The sequence below is a fragment of the Hyperoodon ampullatus genome, assembly GCF_949752795.1.
Source record: "Hyperoodon ampullatus genome assembly, chromosome: 10".
Lineage (NCBI taxonomy): Eukaryota > Metazoa > Chordata > Mammalia > Artiodactyla > Ziphiidae > Hyperoodon > Hyperoodon ampullatus.
Genome location: NC_136923.1, coordinates 66,767,209 through 66,787,925, shown reverse-complemented (window position 1 = coordinate 66,787,925; position 20,717 = coordinate 66,767,209). Strand labels below are relative to the sequence as shown.

Below are 20,717 nucleotides of genomic sequence, written 5' to 3'. Positions count from 1 at the left end.
TTAACCTTGGCATGAATGGCTCTTTCAGTTTTTCTGCTCACTCTTAGCTTGCTAGTGCATTGAGTATAGTGTAGTGGTAGGCGTTGATGCCTTATCTTTATGGGGTTTTTTTTAAAAGGTTTTTTTTTTGATGTGGACCTTTTTTTTTTTAAGTCTTTATTGAATTTGTTACAGTATTGCTTCTGTTTTATGTCTTGGTTTTTTGGCCGAGAGGCATATGGGATCTTAGCTCGCTGATCAGGGATTGAACCTGCATCCCCTGCATTGGAAGGCGACGTCTTAACCACTGGACTGCCAGGGAAGTCCCTCATCTTTCTGTTTTAACAACAAAGCTTGTTTTGTTTGTTTGTTTGTTTTGGGTTTTGGTTGGGTGGTCTCTTCTTTAGTCTTTAATGGTCTTTTCTAGAAAGAATCCATTCTCCTTAGTTTTATAATAATCCTTATGTTGTTTGAGCTCATTTCTCTTCCTAAAAGGAATTTTTGCCATATTTAATAATTTACAAAGTGGGTCTTCCTCCTCATTTTAGATTGGTTGTACTCTTTCAGTCTCTTCAACAGGAGTGTGCTATTGGCATGTTATGTGGACAGTTCTTCTTTATGTGGGGCATATTTATAAGACCCACGGCCCTCTCACTAAATACCATGTTCGTCTTTAGAGCCAACCCTCCTCTTCCAACACACACATTTCTAACTCCCTTGGTTGAGTACCAGTAAGTATTTGATTCTTGGCAGAGTTATTTTCAAGCCCAAACATTTTATTTTATCTTCTTTCTACAGACTTTTGCTTCTTAGATAAAAACAACCTGTTATCTAATGCCTACTTTATGTCAGGCATTGAACTGGGCTTTTTCATATAAATTATAAGGGAAGTATTAGCTGTACTTTATGGGTGGGGAAACTGAAGATCAGAGATAATGACTTGTCTAAGTTTCAGTGAAAGTTATAAATTATAAATTAGCTATAAATTATAGTTATAAATTAACAAAAGTAGTTTTATGATCCTTGCCATTGGACACTACTATATTGGGTTCACAGGGAAACTTTGGCTCCAGGTTGTTGGTACTTGGCAGAGTTTAGGGAGACTGCGGTATATGGTCCACAAGTCTTCTCCATTTCTGGAGTGTGTGGGAATGAGGGTCAGGCTGAGATTGGCAAGGTGACTCTTAGGTAATTGAGTAAATATCGGTGTTCCCCAAGGAATTCCTGCTTTCCAGGAGATATACAGTTCATGTAGGGCACTTGACTCTTGGAAAGGAGTAAGCAGCATGAGTGCTTGTCACCATTTTAGCCTTGGTACAAACATGCCTCCCCTCTTCCTAGTAGAGTACCGTCTTTCATAGTTCCACAGGAGACAGACTTCCCTAGCGGTACAGTGGTTAAGACTCCATGCTCCCAAATGCAAGGGGTGCTGGTTTGGTCCCTGGTTGGGGAACTAAGTTCCCACATGCCACACCACACAGCCAAAATAAAACCCAACAAAAAAAAAAAACACCAAAAAACCCAAAGTTCCACAGGAGAGCTGTACCCCTGCACTTGATGGATCCTTCTAAAGCAGAGGGGTTCTAGTTGTGAAGTAGGCACTGAGGTCACGTGATACTCTGGTTATCATATGCTGATGAGGGTTTCTTCCACTTGAAATAGCTCTCCTTGTTAAATGGCTTCACGTGGTTCCTTAGGGACAATTCACATGTAGATTAAATACTTATATTCATTTAGTTTTCTCAGAGGTTAGAAATGGAACTTCCCTTATTAAGCTCCCAAATTATAATATATAATATAGTCCCACAGGTTAGGAAACTTAATGGGTGCTCTATGTAAACCACACAGTTTATTTCTTTAAACCTTTGTAAGTTCTTCTTTCAGCTCCTCCAGTCTATGGAATGTCCACCTTAACCAGGTAGTGTGGGACTGCTCCTCCTCATTCTTTTTTTTTTTTGCGGTACGCGGGCCTCTCACTGTTGTGGCCTCTCCCGTAGCGGAGCACAGGCTCTGGATGCGCAGGCTCAGCGGCCATGGCTCACGGGCCTAGCCGCTCCGCGGCATGTGGGATCTTCCCAGACCGGGGCACGAACCCGTGTCCCCTGCATCGGCAGGTGGACTCTCACCCACTGCACCACCAGGGAAGCCCTGCTCCTCCTCATTCTTCTCCAACGTTTTAACTGATGATGTTGTAAAAGAAGCTCTGGTTTCATAGATGTCCTCTAGACTCTACACAAATGTCTTCTATTTAAATGCTGTTCTACTTGGCATTTCTACCAGCTCTCTTGCCCTTTTGCCTATTGACCCCACCTTTAAATGTCTCTCTTTTATGTTGCACTCAAAAAACCTGCTTCATTTGCTTCTAGAAGATCGTCAATAAGATACTCTCTGAAAAAGGAAGGGAGGGAGGAAGGAAGGAAGGAAGGAAAACCACCAGCAGCATCAGCTGCAAGCAGGCTCTTGCCAGATTAGAGCTCCTGGAGCAGTCAGCCAACATGGTGCCATTCTAGCCCCCTAGACATGTGTATCATCTAGCAACAGCCTGTGGAACAAAAACCACATTCACAGAAAAATAAACAAGATGAAAAGGCAGAGGGCTATGTACCAGATGAAGTAACAGATAAAACCCCAGAAAAACAACTAAATGAGGTGGAGATAGGCAACCTTCCAGAAAAAGAATTCAGAATAATGATAGTGAAGATGATCCAGGACCTTGGAAAAAGAATGGAGGCAAAGATCGAGAAGATGCAAGAAATGTTTAGCAAAGACCTAGAAGAATTAAAGAACAAATAAACAGAAATGAACAATACAATAACTGAAATGAAAACTACACTAGTAGGAATCAATAGCAGAATAACTGAGGCAGAAGAACAGATAAATGACCTGGAAGACAGAATGGTGGAATTCACTGCTGCAGAACAGAATAAAGAAAAAAGAATGAAAAGAAATGAAGACAGCCTAAGAGACCTCTGGGACAACATTAAATGCAACAACATTCACATTATACGGGTCCCAGAATGAGAAGAGAGAAAGACCTGAGAAAATATTTGAAGAGATTATAGTTGAAAACTTCCCTAACATGGGAAAGAAAATAGACACCCAAGTCCAGGAAGCACAGAAAGTCCCATACAGGATAAACCCAAGGGGAAACACGCCGAGACACATAGTAATCAAATTGGCAAAAATTAAAGACAAAGAAAAATTATTGAAAGCAGTAAGGGAAAAATGACTAACATACAAGGGAACTCCCATGAGGTAAACAGCTGATTTCTCAGCAGAAACTCTACAAACCAGAAGGGAGTGGCAGGACATATTTAAAGTGATGAAAGGGAAGAACCTACAACCAAGATTACTCTACCTGGCAAGGATCTCATTCAGATTTGACGGAGAAGTCAGAAGACTTACAGACAAGCAAAAGCTAAGAGAATTCACCACCACCAAACCAGTTCTACAACAAATGCTAAAGAAACTTCTCTAAGTGGGAAACACAAGAAAAGAAAAGGACCTACAAAAACAAACCCAAAACAATTAAGAAAATGGGAATAGGAACATACATATCGATAATTACCTTAAACGTGAATGGATTAATGCTCCAACCAGAAGACACAGGCTCGCTGAATGGATACAAAAAGAAGACCCATAAATGTGCTGTCTACAAGAGACCCACTTCAGACCTAGGGACACATACAGACTGAAAGTGAGGGAATGGAAAAAGATGTTCCATGCAAATGGAAATCAAAAGAAAGCTGGAGTAGCAATACTCATATCAAGTAAAATAGACATTAAAATAAAGAATGTTACAAGAGACAAGGAAGGACACTACATAATGATCAAGGCATCAATCCAAGAAGAAGATATAACAATTATATATGCACCCAACATAGGAGCACCTCAATACATAAGGCAACTGCTAACAGCTATAAAAGAAGAAATGGACCGCAACACAATAATAGTGGGAGACTTTAACATCTCACATACACCAATGCACAGATCATCCAAACAGAAAATTAATAAGAAAACACAAGCTTTAAATGACACAGTAGACCAGATAGATTTAATTGATATTTATAGGGCATTCCATCCAAAAACAGCAGATTACACTTTCTTCTCAAGTGCGCATGGAACATTCTCCAGGATAGATCACATCTTGGGTCACAGATCAAGCCTCAGTAAATTTAAGAAAATTGAAATCATATCAAACATGTTTTCTGACCATAATGCTATGAGATTAGAAATCAATTACAGGGGAGAAAATGTAAAAAACACAAACACATGGAGGCTAAACAGTAAGTTACTAAATACCCAAGAGATCACTGAAGAAATCAAAGAGGAAATCAAAAAATACCTAGAGACAAACGACAATGAAAACACAACAATCCAAAACCTATGAGATGCAGCAAAAGCAGTTCTAAGAGGGAAGTTTATAGCAATACAAGCCTACCTGAAGAAACAAGAAAAATCTCAAACAATCTAACCTTACACCTAAAGGAACTAGAGAAAGAAAAACAAAACCCAAACTTAGCAGAAGGAAAGAAACCATAGAGATCACAGCAGAAATAACTGAAATAGAAACAAAACAGTAGCAAAGATCAATAAAACTCAAAGCTGCTTCTTTGAGAAGATAAAGTTGATAATCCATTAGCCAGACTCATCAAGAAAAAGAGGGAGTGGACTCAAATCAATAAAATTAGAAATGAAAAAGGAGAAGTTACAACAGACACCACAGAAATACAAAGCATCCTAAGAGACAACTACAACAACTCTATGGCAATAAAATGGACAACCTGGAAGAAATGGACAAATTGTTAGAAAGATATAACCTTCCAAGACTGAACCAGGAAGAAATAGAAAATATGAACAGACCAGTCACAAGTAATGAAATTAAAACTGTGTTTAAAAATCTTCCAACAGGGCTTCCCTGGTGGCGCAGTGGTTGAGAGTCCGCCTGCCGATGCAGGGGACACGGGTTCGTGCCCTGGTCTGGGAAGATCCCACATGCCGCAGAGCGGCTAGGCCCGTGAGCCATGGCTGATGGGCCTGCGCGTCCAGAGCCTGTGCTCCGCAACGGGAGAGGCCACAGCAGTGAGTGAGAAGCCCACGTAATGCAAAAAAAAAAAAAAAAAAAAAAAATCTTCCAACAAACAAAAGTCCAGGACCAGATGGCTTCACAGGTGAATTCTGTCAAATATTTAGAGGAGAGCTAACACCCATCCTTCCTCAAACGTTTCCAAAACGTTGCAGAGGAAGGAACACTCCCAAACTCATTCTATGAGGCCACCATCACCCTGATACCAAAACCAGACAAAGATACTACAAAAAAAGAAAATTACAGACCAATATCACTGATGAATATAGATGCAAAAATCCTCAACAAAATACTAGCAAACAGAATCCAACAACACATTAAAAGGATCATACCCCATGATCAAGTGGGATTTATCCCAGGGATGCAAGGATTCTTCAATATACACAAATCAATCAATGTGATACACCATATTAACAAACTGAAGAAGAAAAACCATATGATCAATAGATGCAGAAAAAGCTTTTGACAAAGTTCAACATCCATTTATTATAAAAACTCTCCAGAAAGTGGGCATAGAGGGAACCTACCTCAACATAATAAAGGCCATATACGACAGACCCACAGCGAACATCATTCTCAATGGTGAAAAACTGAAAGCATTTCCTCTAAGATCAGGAACGAGACAAGGATGTCCACTCTTACCGCTATTATTCAACATACTTTTCAAAGTCCTAGCCTCGGCAATCAGAGAAGAAAAAGAAATAAAAGGAATACAAATTGGAAAAGAAGAAGTAAAACTGTCACTGTTTGCAGATGACATGATACTATACATAGAGAATCCTAAAGATGCCAACAGAAAACTACTAGAGCTAATCAATGAATTTGGTAAAGCAGCAGGATACAAAATTAATGCATGGAAACCTCTTGCATTCCTATACACTAGTGATGAAAAATCTGAAAGAGAAATTAAGGAAACACTCTCATTTACCATTGCAACAAAAAGAATAAAATACCTAGGCATAAACCTACCTAAGGAGACAAAAGACCTGTATGCAGAAAACTATAAGACCCTGATGAAAGAAATTAAAGATGGTAGCAACAGATGGAGAGATATACCATGTTCTTGGATTGGAAGGATCAATGTTGTAAAAATGACTAAACTACCCAAAGCAATCTACACATTCAATGCAATCCCTGTCGAATTACCAATGGCATTTTTTACAGAACTAGAACAAAACTTAAAATTTGTATGGAGACACAAAAGACCCCGAATAGCCAAAACAATCTTGAGGGAAAAAAACGGAGCTGGAGGAATCAGACTCCCTGACTTCAGACTGTTCTACAAAGCTACAGTAATCAAGACAGTATGGTACTGGCACAGAAATATAGATCAATGGAACAGGATAGAAAGCCCAGAGATAAACCCACGCACCTATGGTCAAGCAATCTATGACAAAGGAGGCAAGGATATACAATGGAGAAAAGACAGTCTCTTCAATAAGCGGTGCTGGGGAAACTGAACAGCTACATATAAAATGAAGTTAGAACACTCCTTAACACCATACACAGAAGTAAACTCAAAATGGATTAGAGACCTAAATGTAAGACCTGACACTATAAAACTCTTAGAGGAAAACATAGGAAAAACACTCTGTGACATAAATCACAGCAAGATCTTTTTTGATCCACCTCCTAGGTTAATGGAAATAAAAACAAAAATAAACAAATGGGACCTAATGAAACTTAAAAGCGTTTGCAAAGCAGAGGAAGCTACAAGCAAGACGAAAAGACAACCCTGAGAATGGGAGAAAATATTTGCAAACGAATCAACGGACAAAGGATTAATCTCCAAAATATATAAACAGCTCGTGCAGCTCAATATTAAAAAAACAAACCAGCGAATCCAAAAATGGGCAGAAGGGCTTCCCTGGTGGCGCAGTGGTTGAGAATCTGCCTGCCAATGCAGGGACATGGGTTCGAGCCCTGGTCTGGGAAGATCCCACATGCCCCGGAGCAACTAGGCCCGTGAGCCACAACTACTGAGCCTGCACTTCTGGAGCCTGTGCTCCGCAACAAGAGAGGCCGCGACAGTGAGAGGCCCGTGCACCGCAATGAAGAGTGGCCCCCACTCGCTGCAACTAGAGAAAGCCCACGCACAGAAACGGAGACCCAACACAGCCAAAAATAAAGAAATAATTAATTAATTAATTAATTTTGAAAAAGGGCAGAAGACCTAAATAGACATTTCTCCAAGAAGACATATAGATAGCCAAGAAGCACATGAAAAGCTGCTCAACATCACTAATTATTAGAGAAATGCAAATCAAAACTGCAGTGAAGTATCACCTCACACCAGTTAGAATAGGCATCATCAGAAAATCTACAAACAACAAGTGCTGGAGAGGGAGTGGAGTAAAGGGAACCCTCTTGCACTGTTGGTGGGAATGTAAATTGATACAGCCACTATGGAGAACAGTATGGAGGTTCCTTAAAAAACTAAAACTAGAATTACCATATGACTCAGCAATCCCACTACTGGGCATATACCCAGAGAAAACCATAATTCAAAAAGACACATATACCCCAATATTCATTGCAGCACTATTTACAATAGCCAGGTAATGGAACCAACCTAAATGCCCCTCAACAGACAAATGGATAAAGAGGGTATAGTACATACTTACAATGGAGTATTGCTTAGCCATAAAAGGGAACGAACTTGGGTCATTTGTAGAGATGTGGATGAATCTAGAGACTGTCATACAGAGTGAAGTCAGAAAGAGAAAAACAAATACCGTATATTAACTCATGTATGTGGTACCTAGAAAAATGGTACAGATGAACCGGTTTACCGGGCAGAAATTGAGACACAGATGTAGAGAACAAACATATGGGCACCAAGGGGGGGAAGTGGTGGTGGGGGTGGGATGAATTCGGAGATTGGGATTGATATGTATACACTGATATGTATAAAATGGATAACTAATAAGAACCTGCTGTGTAAAATGAAAATTAAAAAAAATTCTTAATCTCTTTAAAAAAAAAAAAAAAGATACTCTCTGTTTCAGTTCTGATCTCTACATTCCTCCAGTATCAGAAATAGGAGTACCCCTTGAAAATAACACATTTCTTTTTTGGTGAAAGAAATGCTATCCTAAGCTGATTGTGATATGTATGGGAAGTGTTTTTAGAAGGGACATTTCAATATGTAAATGAGATCCAAAATCCTTAAATATGTTTACATTACAAGGTGTACATTAAGTTTAAAAGGCGATGGGCTATTTTGGCTTCAGAGAAGGAAGCCTGCAGGTTTGTACAGTCCAGTTGGTTGTACTGACCCCAAGTGGTCATTTGTTTGGTGGTTGTGTCCAGGTAGTTCCTCAGGAGTCACAGGCAGTGTGAAGTGGCTCTACTGTTCAGATTAATCTCTAAAATGCAGTCATGTGGTCCTGAACCTCTATGAAGCGTGGAAATCAAGAGATCAGGTGAAACAGTGATAGATCTTCAAAGTGTAGTAAATAAAATATTTGTATGTCTAGGTACGAAGCATCAAATGTTTTAACTACTTGGAAATTGTAATGTGAGTAGTTTTAATGTGAACTGTTTGTGCTAACACTGTTTCCTTTATAATTAGTTGTATTATTTCTCAGTAGACCAAATATTATAAGGGTTTGGTAGAAGTGCAAAAATATAATTTCAAAGCAGCATCTTTTTTCTTATGGTAGCCAGAGCCATTTTGATAACGGAAATGTCTTTGATCTGGAATATTAGGTTCCAAGGATTCTGAATTTAAGGATCGACAGTTCCTTAAAAATTTTTAACCAAATTTAATTCTTTATTAACATCCATATACTTATTGTTAAACAGAAAATAAATTGTTGTAAAACCACTGACCATTTAAAAAGTAAATACTTAGGCATAATTGCTTTTTAAAAAATATAATTCTTCGAGGCAACTGCTCAGAGCTCAGAGCTCTTGGGGGAGGTGCGGAGCAAGGGCTGGCGGGCAGCTTGCGGGGTTGGGAGCGTGAGCAGGAGTGGCTGAGGAGCCGGCAGCAGCCACGCAGCGGGCTTGGACCAATGCGGCTGAAGCTCCCGCAAACTTGGGCGCGCTCTCGCGCTGCTGCGCCAGCAGCCTGAGCGATGAAGATAGTGGTCCCCTGGACGCGGTTCTACTCCAACAGCTGCTGCCTGTGCTGCCATGTCTGCACCGGCACCATCCTGCTTGGCGTCTGGTACCTGATCATCAATGCCGTGGTACTGCTGCTTCTGTTGAGCGCCCTGGCTGATCCAGATCAGTATCACTTTTCAAGTTTTGAACTCGGAGGTGACTTTGAGTTCATGGATGATGCCAGCATGTGCATTGCTATTGCAGTTTCTCTTCTCATGATCCTGATCTGTGCAGTGGCTACTTATGGAGCATACAAGCAACACGCGGCCTGGATCATCCCATTCTTCTGTTACCAGATCTTTGATTTTGCCCTGAACACCTTGGTTGCAGTCACGGTGCTTGTTTATCCAAACTCCATCCAGGAATACATACGACAGCTGCCTCCTGATTTTCCTTACAAAGATGATATCATGTCAGTGAATCCTACCTTGTTTGGTCTTTATTATTATTCTGTTTATCAGCATTATCTTTACTTTTAAGGGTTACTTGATTAGCTGTGTTTGGAACTGCTACCAATTCATCAGCGGCAGGAACTCCTCCGATGTCCTGGCCTCTGTTACCAGCTATGACACTACGGTGCTATGCACCCCCGTATGATGATGCCACTGTGAATGGTGCCGCCAAGGAGCCGCCACCACCTTACGTGTCTGCCGAAGCCTGGAAGTAGGGTGTAGCTGAGAGTGACAGCTTGACTTTCATACATCAGGGCAATAGGTCTTTAATTGTACTTCTGAGATGAGCTTCTGAGCTTATTTGTTGCTGAAATGCTACAGTTTAAAATTTTAGATGTTAAGTTGAAACTGTAGTTTGAAATCTATACTTTAGCTAGAGCACCGTGATAGAGTAACTGTAGAATTCTTTCTGTGGGGGGTGCGGTGGGCTCCCCTAGTCTTCGCTCAGCATTGAAACTACCCAACAATCCGGACGAACCTTTTGTCTGAGGAGGCTGTTGTACGTGCTGAGCCCCAGAGTTGAAGAATTTATGACACTTTTCTCTCCGTTCCCTCCTTTCTCTTTTGAACACGTAAAATAAAATCAAAATTATATGATGCTTAGACCATTCCAGTTTGTAGAACAAACCTTAGGAGAAGAGGAATGTTAATCGTGTAAGGAGTCCATATATACATATACATAAAACAAGAATTTCCTTAGATCCTTTATGATTTAAATTCAGTGACAATTTGAGTTTGCTGGTCAAGGATTTTGTCCATGGGCCAAATTGAAACCCTTTGTCGATTCCTGGCAGTGAGGACAGTCAGTCGCCACCCCGGTGGCTGCTCTTGTACACCCATGTCTGGGGTCACGGCGTGGTGTGTTAGAGGGGAACTGGTTGGTACTGTGTGGTATCAGGTTCTCCCTTTCTCCCAGTTTCCCATCCCTGCTCAGAGCCCCCTTTCACTAAGTGTTCTGCCCTAGCCTGACTCAGGGAGGACATCCATCAGCCTTTGTCAAGTGGAATTGCTGAAATGTATTTACCCAACAATCTGAAAAAAGGTTTTCTTCTCTCCCTGCAAGGCACATCCTACTACTTTGAACTTCTGAGTATGTCTCATCATCTTTTAAAATGAGTGTAAAACAGTCTTCAGAAAAATCGGACGTGGCCGGGGTGCTTTTCTTGTGAAATGCCCTTATCTTGACTACCTGAATTTCAAGGGACTTTTATATATTCATATGTTCAGAAGTCACACCTCTCCTGTTTGTTCATTATTGAATGTGCTGTATATGAAGTCATTTGGAATTAAAGTGAGATTTGCCCACATCCAAGAAAAAAATAGATATATATAATTCTTATGTGTGTGTGTGCATTGGTAAGGGCTATAGCTTAGGTAGAATCTAGTTAAAAAGTGTTTCGTTATGTAGAGAGTATATCCCTATCATAGTAAAACATAAACACATAAAACTTCCTGTGCTGCTTTGATTTTTTTTTTAACATCTTTATTGGAGTATAATTGCTTTACAATGGTGTGTTAGTTTCTTCTTTATAGCAAAGTGAATCAGTTATACATATACATATGTTCCCATATCTCTTCCCTCATGCATCTCCCTCCCTCCCACCCTCCCTATCCCACCCCTCTAGGTGGTCACAAAGCGCTGAGCTGATCTCCCTGTGCTATACAGCTGCTTCCCACTAGCTATCTATTTTACGTTTGGTAGTGTATATACGTCCATGCCACTCTCTCACTTTGTCACAGCTTACCCTTCCCCCTCCCCATATCCTCAAGTCCATTCTCTAGTAGGTCTGTGACTTTATTCCTGTTTTAGCCCTAGGTTCTTCATGACATTATTTTTCTTAAATTCCATATATATGTGTTAGCATACAGTATTTGTCTTTTTCTTTCTGACTTACTTCACTCTGTATGACAGACTCTAGGTCCATCCACCTCACTACAGATAACTCAATTTCGTTTCTTTTTATGGCTGAGTAGTAATATTCCATTGTATATATGTGCCACATCTTCTTTATCCATTCATCCGATGATGGACACTTAGGTTGCTTCCATCTCCTGGCTATTGTGAATAGAGCTGCAATGAACATCTTGGTACATGACTCTTTTTGAATTATGGTTTTCTCTGGGTATATGCCCAGTAGTGGGATTGCTGGGTCATATGGTAGTTCTATTTGTAGTTTTTTAAGGAACCTCCATACTCTTCTCCACAGTGGCTGTACCAATTCACATTCCCACCAGCAGTGCAAGAGTGTTTCCTTTTCTCCACACCCTCTCCAGCATTTATTGTTTCTAGATTTTTTGATGATGGCCATTCTGACCGTTGTAGTTTTGATTTGCATTTCTCTAATGATTAATGATGTTGAGCATTCTTTCATGTGTTTGTTGGCAATCTGTATATCTTCTTTGGAGAAATGTCTGTTTAGGTCTTCTGCCCATTTTTGGATTGGGTTGGTTGGTTTTTTTTATATTGAGCTGCATGAGCTGCTTGTATATTTTGAAGATTAACCCTCTGTGAGTTGCTTCGTTTACAAATATTTTCTCCCATTCTGAGGGTTGTGATTTTGTCTTGTTTATGGTTTCCTTTGCTGTGCAAAAGCTTTTAAGTTTCATTAGGTCCCATTTGTTTATTTTTGTTTTTATTTCCATTTCTCTAAGAGGTGGGTCAGAAAGGATCTTGCTGTGCTTTATGTTGTAGAGTGTTCTGCCTCTGTTTTCCTCTAATAGTTTGATAGTTTCTGGCCTTACATTTAGGTCTTTAATCCATTTTGAGCTTATTTTTGTGTATGGTGTTAGGGAGTGTTCTAATCTCATACTTTTACATGTCCCTGTCCAGTATTCCCAGCACCACTTATTATAATAATTATTATTTTTTTTTGCGGTACGCGGGCCTCTCACTGTTGTGGCCTCTCCCGTTGCGGAGCCCAGGCTCCGGACGCGCAGGCTCAGCAGCCATGGCTCACGGGCCCAGCCACTCTGTGGCATGTGGGATCTTCGTGGACCGGGGCACGAACTTGTGACCCTGCATCGGCAGGCAGACTCTCAACCACTGCGCCACCAGGGAAGCCCCCAGCACCACTTATTGAAGAGGCTGTCCTTTCTCCACTGTACATTCTGCCTCCTTTATCAAAAATAAGGTGACCAGGGCTTCCCTGGTGGCGCAGTGGTTGAGAGTCCGCCTGCCGATGCAGGGGACACGGGTTCGTGCCCCGGTCCGGGAAGATCCCACATGCCGCGGAGCGGCTGGGTCCGTGCGCCATGGCCGCTGAGCCTGCGCATTCGGAGCCTGTGCTCTGCAACGGGAGAGGCCACAGCAGTGAGAAGCCCGCATACCGCAAAAAAAAAAAAAAAAAAAAAAAAAATAAGGTGACCATATGTGCGTGGGTTTATCTCTGGTCTTTCTATCCTGTTCCATTGATCTATATTTCTGTTTTTGTGCCAGTACCATACTGTCTTGATTACCGTATCTTTGTAGTATAGTCTGAAGTCAGGGAGCCTGATTCCTCCAGCTCCATTTTTCGTTCTCAAGATTGCTTTGGCTATTCGGGGCCTTTTGTGTTTCCATACAAATTGTGAAATTTTTTGTTCTAGTCCTTTGAAAAATGCCATTGGTAGTTTGATAGGGATTGCATTGAATCTGTAGATTGCTTTGGGTAGTAGAGTCATTTTCACAATGTTGATTCTTCCAATCCAGGAACATGGTATATCTCTCCATCTATTTGTATCATCTTTAATTTCTCTCATCAGTGTCTTATAATTTTCTGCATACAGGTCTTTTGTCTCCTTAGGTAGGTTTATTCCTAGATATTTTATTCTTTTTGTTGCAATGGTAAATGGGAGTGTTTTCTTGATGTCACTTTCAGATTTTTCATCCTTAGTGTATAGGAATGCCAGAGATTTCTGTGCATTAATTTTGTATCCTGCTGCTTTACCAAATTCATTGATTAGCTCTAGTGGTTTTCTGGTAGCATCTTTAGGATTCTCTATGTATAGTATCATGTCATCTGTAAACAGTGACAGCTTTAGTTCTTCTTTTCTGATTTGGATTCCTTTTATTTCCTTTCTTCTGATTGCTGTGGCTAAAACTTCCAAAACTATGTTGAATAAGAGTGGTGAGAGTGGGCAACCTTGTCTTGTTCCTGATCTTATGGAACTGAAATGGTTTCAGTTTTTCACCATTGAGCACGATGTTGGCTGTGGCTTTGTCATATATGGCCTTTATTATGTTGAGGAAAGTTCCCCCATGCCTACTTTCTGCAGGGTTTTTATCATAAATGGGTGTTGAATTTTGTCGAAAGCTTTCTCTGCATCTATTGAGATGATCATATGGTTTTTCTCCTTCAGTTTGTTAATATGGTGTATCACGTTGATTGATTTGTGTATATTGAAGAATCCTTGCATTCCTGGAATAAACCTCACTTGATCATGGTGTATGATCCTTTTAATGTGCTGTTGGATTCTGTTTGCTAGTATTTTGTTGAGGATTTTTGCATGTATGTTCATCAGTGATATTGGCCTGTAGTTTTCTTTCTTTGTGACATCCTTGTCTGGTTTTGGCATCAGGGTGATGGTGGCCTCGTAGAATGAGTTTGAGAGTGTTCCTCCCTCTGCTGTATTTTGGAAGAGTTTTGAGAAGGATAGGTGTTAGCTCTTCTCTAAATGTTTGATAGAATTTGCCTGTGAAGCCATCTGGTCCTGGGCTTTTGTTTGTTGGAAGATTTTTAATCACAGTTTCAATTTCAGTGCTTGTGATTGGTCTGTTCATATTTTCTATTTCTTCCTGATTCAGTCTTGGCAGGTTGTGCATTTCTAAGAATTTGTCCATTTCTTCCAGGTTGTCCATTTTATTGGCATAGAGTTGCTTGTAGTAATCTCTCATGATCTTTTGTATTTCTGCAGTGTCCGTTGTTACTTCTCCTTTTTCATTTCTAATTCTGTTGATTTGAGTCTTCTCCCCTTTTTTCTTGATGAGTCTGGCTAATGGTTTATCAATTTTGTTTATCTTCTCAAAGAACCAGCTTTTAGTTTTATTGATCTTTGCTATCATTTCCTTCATTTCTTTTTCATTTATTTCTGATCTGATCTTTATGATTTCTTTCCTTCTGCTAACTTTGGGGGTTTTTTTGTTTTTCTTTCTCTGATTGCTTTAGGTGCAGGGTCAGGTTGTTTACTCGAGATGTTTCCTGTTTCTTAAGGTGGGATTGTATTGCTATAAACTTCCCGCTTAGTACTGCTTTTGCTGCATCCCATAGGTTTTGGGTCGTCGTGTCTCCATTGTCATTTGTTTCTAGATATCTTTTGATTTCCTCTTTGATTTCTTCAGTGATCACTTCGTTATTAAGTAGTGTATTGTTTAGCCTCCATGTGTTTGTACTTTTTACAGATCTTTTCCTGTAATTGATATCTAGTCTCATAGCATTGTGGTTGGAAAAGATACTTGATACGATTTCAATTATCTTAAATTTACCAAGGCTTGATTTGTGACCCAAGATATGATCTATCTTGGAGAATGTTCCCTGGGCACTTGAGAACAATGTGTATTCTGTTGTTTTTGGATGGAATGTCCTATAAATATCAATTAAGTCCATCTTGTTCAATGTATCATTTGAAGCTTGTGTTTCCTTATTTATTTTCATTTTGGATGATCTGTCCATTGGTGAAAGTGGGGTGTTAAAGTCCCCTACTATGAATGTGTTACTGTCGATTTCCCCTTTTATGGCTGTTAGTATTTGCCTTATGTATTGAGGTGCTCCTGTGTTGGGTGCATAAATATTTACAGTTGTAATATCTTCTTCTTGGATCGATCCCTTGATCATTATGTAGTGTCCTTCTTTGTCTCTCATAATAGTCTTTATTTTAAAGTCTATGTTTTCTGATATGAGAATTGCTATTCCAGCTTTCTTTTGATTTCCATTTGCATGGAATATCTTTTTCCATCCCCTCACATTCAGTCTGTATGTGTCCCTAGGTCTGAAGTGGGTCTCTTGTGGACAGCATATATATGGGTCTTGTTTTTGTATCCATTCAACCAGTCTCTGTCTTTTGATGGGAGCATTTAATCCATTTACATTTAAGTTAATTATCGATATGTATGTTCCTATTCCCATTTTCTTAATTGTTTTGGGTTTGTTATTGTAGGTCTTTTCCTTCTCTTATGTTTCTTGCCTAGAGAAGTTCCTTCAGCATTTGTTGTAAAGCTGGTTTGGTGGTGCTGAACTCTCTCAGCTTTTCCTTGTCTGTAAATGTTTTAATTTCTCCATCAGATCTGAATGAGATCCTTGCTGGGTAGAGTAATCTTGGTTGTAGGTTTTTCTCCTTCATCACTTTAAATATGTCCTGCCAGTCCCTTCTGGCTTGCAGAGTTTCTGCTGAAAGTTCAGCTGATAACCTTATGGGGATTCCCTTGTGTGTTATTTGTTGTTTTTCCCTTGCTGCTCTTAATATGTTTTCTTTGTACTTAATTTTTGATAGTTTGATTAATATGTGTCTTGGCGTGTTTCTCCTTGGATTTATCCTGTATGGGACTCTCTGTGCCTCCTGGACTTGATTAACTATTTCCTTTCCCATATTAGGGAAGTTTTCAACTATAATCTCTTCAAATATTTTCTCAGTCCCTTTCTTTTTCTCTTCTTTTTCTGGGACCCCTATAATTCGAATGTTGGTGTGTTTAGTGTTGTCCCAGATGTCTCTGAGAGTGTCCTCAGTTCTTTTCATTCTTTTTTCTTTATTCTCCTCTGCAGTAGTTATTTCCACTATTTTATCTTCCAGGTCACTTATCCGTTCTTCTGCCTCAGTTTTTCTGCTATTGATCCCTTCTAGAGTATTTTTAATTTCATCTATTGTGTTGTTCATTGTTGCTTGTTTCCTCTTTAGTTCTTCTAGGTCCTTGTTAACTGTTTCTTGCATTTTGTCTTTTCTATTTCCAAGATTTTGGATCATCTTTACTATCATTATTCTGAATTCTTTTTCAGGTAGACTGCCTGGTTCTCTTCATTTGTTAGGTCTGGTGGGTTTTTATCTTGCTCCTTCATCTGCTGTGTGTTTTTCTGTCTTCTCATTTTGCTTATCTTACTGTGTTTGGGGTCTCCTTTTTGCAGGCTGCATGTTTGTAGTTTCCGTTGTCTTTGGTGTCTGTCCCCAGTGGCTAAAGTTGGTTCAGTGTGTTGTGTAGGCTTCCTGGTGGAGGGGACTAGTGCCTGTGTTCTGGTGGATGAGGCTGGATCTTGTCTTTCTGGTGGGCAGGTCCACGTCTGGTGGTGTGTTTTGGGATGTCTGTGGCCTTATTATGATTTTAGGCAGCCTCTCTGCTAATGGGTGGGGTTGTGTTCCTGTCTTGCTAGTTGTTTGGCATAGGGTGTCCAGCACTGTAGCTTGCTGGTCGTTGAGTGAAGCTGGGTGTTGGTGTTGAGATGGAGATCTCTGGGAGATTTTCGCCATTTGGTATTACGTGGAGCTGGGAGGTCTCTTGTGGACCAGTGTCCTGAAGTTGGCTCTCCCACGTCAGAGGCAGAGCACTGACTCCTGGCTGCAGCACCAAGAGCCTTTTATCCACACGGCTCAGAATAAAAGGGAGAAAAAGTAGAAAGAAAGAAAGAGAGAGAGGGAGGGAGGGAGGAAGGAAAGAAGGAAGGAAGGAAGGGGATAAAATAAAATTAAGTTAAAATAAAGTTATTAAAAATTATTAAGAAAAAAATTTTTTTATAAAATCAAAAACGGATGGACAGAACCCTAGGACAAATGGTGAAAGCAAAGCTATACACACAAAATCTCACACAGAAGCATACACACACACTCACAAAAAGAGGAAAAGGGGAAAAAATAATATATCTTGCTCTCAAAGTCCACCTCCTCAGTTTGGGATGATTCGTTGTCTTTTCAGGTATTCCACCGATGCAGGGTACATCAAGTTGATTGTGGAGATTTAATCTGCTGCTCCTGAGGCTGCTGGGAGAAATTTCCCTTTCTCTGCTTTGTTCGCACAGCTCCCGGGGTTCAGCTTTGGATTTGGCCCCGCCTCTGCATGTAGGTCGCAGGAGGGCGTCTGTTCTTCGCTCAGACAGGACGAGGTTAAAGGAGCAGCTGATTAGGGGGCTCTGGCTCACTCAGGCCAGTGGGGAGGGCGGGGCACAGATGCAGGGCGAGCCTGCAGCAGCAGAGGCCAGCGTGACGTTGCATCAGCCTGAGGCGTGCCGTGCGTTCTCCCAGGGAAGCCGTCCCTGGATCACAGGACGCTGGCAGTGGCGGGCTGCACAGGCTCCCGGGAGGGGAGGTGTGGATAGTGACCTGTGCTCCCACACAGGCTTCTTGGTGACGGCAGCATTGGCCTTAGCGTCTCATGCCCGTCTCTAGGGTCCGCGCTGATAGCCGCGGCTCGCGCCCGCCCATCTCTGAAGCTCCTTTAAGCAGCGCTCTTAATCCCCTCTCCTCGCGCACCAGGAAACAAAGAGGGAAGAAAAAGTCTCTTGCCCCTTTGGCAGGTCCAGACTTTTTCCCGGACTCCCTCCCGGCTAGCCGTGGTGCACTAACCCCTTCAGGCTGTGTTCACGCAGCCAACCCCAGTCCTCTCCCTGCATCCCACCGAAGACCGAGCCTCAGCTCCCAGCCCCGCCCGCCCCAGCGGGTGAGCAGACAAGCGTCTCGGGCTGGTGAGTGCTGGTCGGCACCGATAACCCTGTGCAGGAATCTCTGCTTTGCCCTCCGCACCCCTATTGCTGTGCTCTCCTTCGTGGCTCCGAAGCTCCCCCAGTCCTCCACCCACAGTCTCTGCCCGCAAAGGGCTTCCTAGTGTGTGGAAACCTTTCCTCCTTCACAGCTCCCTCCCACTGGTGTAGGTCCCATCCCTATTCTTTTGTCTCTATTTATTCTTTTTTCTTTTGCCCTACCCAGGTACTTGGGGAGTTTCTTGCCTTTTGGGAGGTCTGAGGTCTTCTGCCAGCGTTCAGTGGGTGTTCTGTAGGAGTTGTTCCACGTGTAGGTGTATTTCTGATGTATCTGTGGGGAGGAAGGTGATCTCCGCGTCTTACTCTTCCGCCATCTTGCCCCTCCTCACTTATGTGACAGTAATTTTACTGTGCATCATTGGCTTAATGACTTTTCTTGTGAGGAGAAGGGAAGAGCATTATCATATTAAATGAACATATTTGATCATATGATGCATTTTGATTTCAGAAATATTAAAAATGAGGTGAAAATTAAGACTTACAATGGAGGAGATATGTCCATTTCCCCGTCAGAAAAAATGTTTACATATATGCTGAAATTGTTTCAGATGAGTAATTCTTAAGGTTTTATTGAATTGTTATGTGATGGGAATTTTTAATAAGTGCTGTTGTGTACCCTTGCCACTGAAAGAGACCACAACATGTCTCTTATAAAATCAGGAAGCAAGCATAATTGCTTTCTATTCAAATCATGGTAAATATCTAAGTTATCAGTACAGCAGTCCCCCCCTTGTCCTTGGGGGAACATTTCAAGACCCCCAGTGGATGCCTGAAACCACGGATAGTGCTGAACCCCATATATATTGTGGTTTTTCCTGCACATACATACCTATGATAAAGTTTAATTTATAAATTAGACACAATAAGAGATTAACAATAACTAATAATAAAATAGAGCACTTATAACAATATGCTGTAATAAGAGTTATGTGAATGTGGTCTCTCTCCCTCCCTCTCTCCTTCTGTCTCTCTCTCTCTCAAAATATTTTATTGTTTATATTCACCCTTCTTGTGATGATGTGAGATGATAAAATACCTACAAGGAAGATCATTTGCTTTGGGTGATCCTGGATCATCAAGCCATGACAATGTGAATGATTGGATATCAGGAGCAGATGATGTCGATGGTTGGGGGTTCTGGGTGGGATGGAGTGGGAAGGCATGAGATTTCATCACACCACTTAGAATGGTGTGCAGCTTAAAACTTATGAATTGTGTATTTCTGGAATTTTCCATTTAGTATTTTCAGATTGAGGTTGGCCTTGCGTAACTGAAACCACAGAAAACAAAACTGTGGGTGTGGGGGCTATATAACTACTGAAAAATATGTGGTTTTTTTTTTTTAACAGAATGGTGATTAGTGTCTAAAGTAATTGAAGTATAGGGCTTTTAAGCTTTATCTGGTATCTTATTAAGTTTTATGATGCACTTTATATTCTTTAATTATTGCTCGAAATGTAGCTGTTATTTTATTTTTTAAAACCTCCTATTAGGGGCTTCCCTGGTGGCGCAGTGGTTGAGAATCTGCCTGCCAATGCAGGGGACACGGGTTCGAGCCCTGGTCTGGGAAGATCCCGCGTGCCGCAGAGCAACTAGGCCCGTGAACCACAATTACTGAACCTGCGCGTCTGGAGCCTGTGCTCCGCAACAAGAGAGGCCGTGATAGTGAGAGGCCCGCGCACTGCGATGAAGAGTGGCCCCCACTTGCCGCACCTAGAGAAAGCCCTCGCACAGAAACGAAGACCCAACACAGCCATAAATAAATAAATAAATAAATAAATAAATAAATTTTTAAAAAACACAAAAACCTCCTATTAGTCTTGCAGTTAACTGTAGGAATTTTTGAAGAGGGCATCTTTTTACTGAAAAGCAAATTCCATTCTCTTCCTGTAATGATGCTTTGACATTAGCCGCACAGTGCTCTAATGAGTTTTTCCTTGGAATGGCAAAGATATTTATCACTTAGAAATTAGTTCATTCTGTAATCTTTATCTTGAAAAAAAAATCCCTTTTTAAAAAACCCTCTTAATTTTTGTCCTTTTAACTTTAAAGAGCTTATGGTTTCCTTTCTTTACAAAGAGAACGTCAATGTCAGACATTTGGCTCCAGGTAGGAATGCTTTGAGCCTCTGGATTTTACTTGGTTGTGATCAGTGTCCTTCCAGTTTCCTCTTATGATTTCTAAGAGTTTTGCTTGTACTTTGTTTTGAGATGGTCTTGAAAGTAATTGAATTCTACAGTGGGTCAGGCTTTGGCTTAGTAGCCACTTCAAAGTCATTTTTTCCTTTTTTAGTTTTACAATTGTCTTTTGTATTTAGAAATCAGAAGTGAATAGGAAAGCAGACCTTATCTGACCTAAGTCTTACTAAGATTTTAA

At 40.9% G+C, this 20,717-nt stretch overlaps 2 protein-coding genes across 4 annotated transcripts in view; both read left to right on the top strand.

The window, feature by feature from the left end:
• Positions 1-20,717, top strand: part of ILRUN (inflammation and lipid regulator with UBA-like and NBR1-like domains) — a gene marked incomplete at its 5' end in the record, with an annotated part of 116,432 nt that overhangs the window by 50,833 nt on the left and 44,882 nt on the right. The window lies entirely within an intron of this gene.
• Positions 9,148-9,842, top strand: LOC307059831 (lysosomal-associated transmembrane protein 4B-like; the record flags this gene model as incomplete). The annotated part of the gene is given in 3 exon segments (XM_079714062.1): positions 9,148-9,603; positions 9,605-9,757; positions 9,759-9,842. Coding segments are annotated over 3 exon segments (693 nt in total).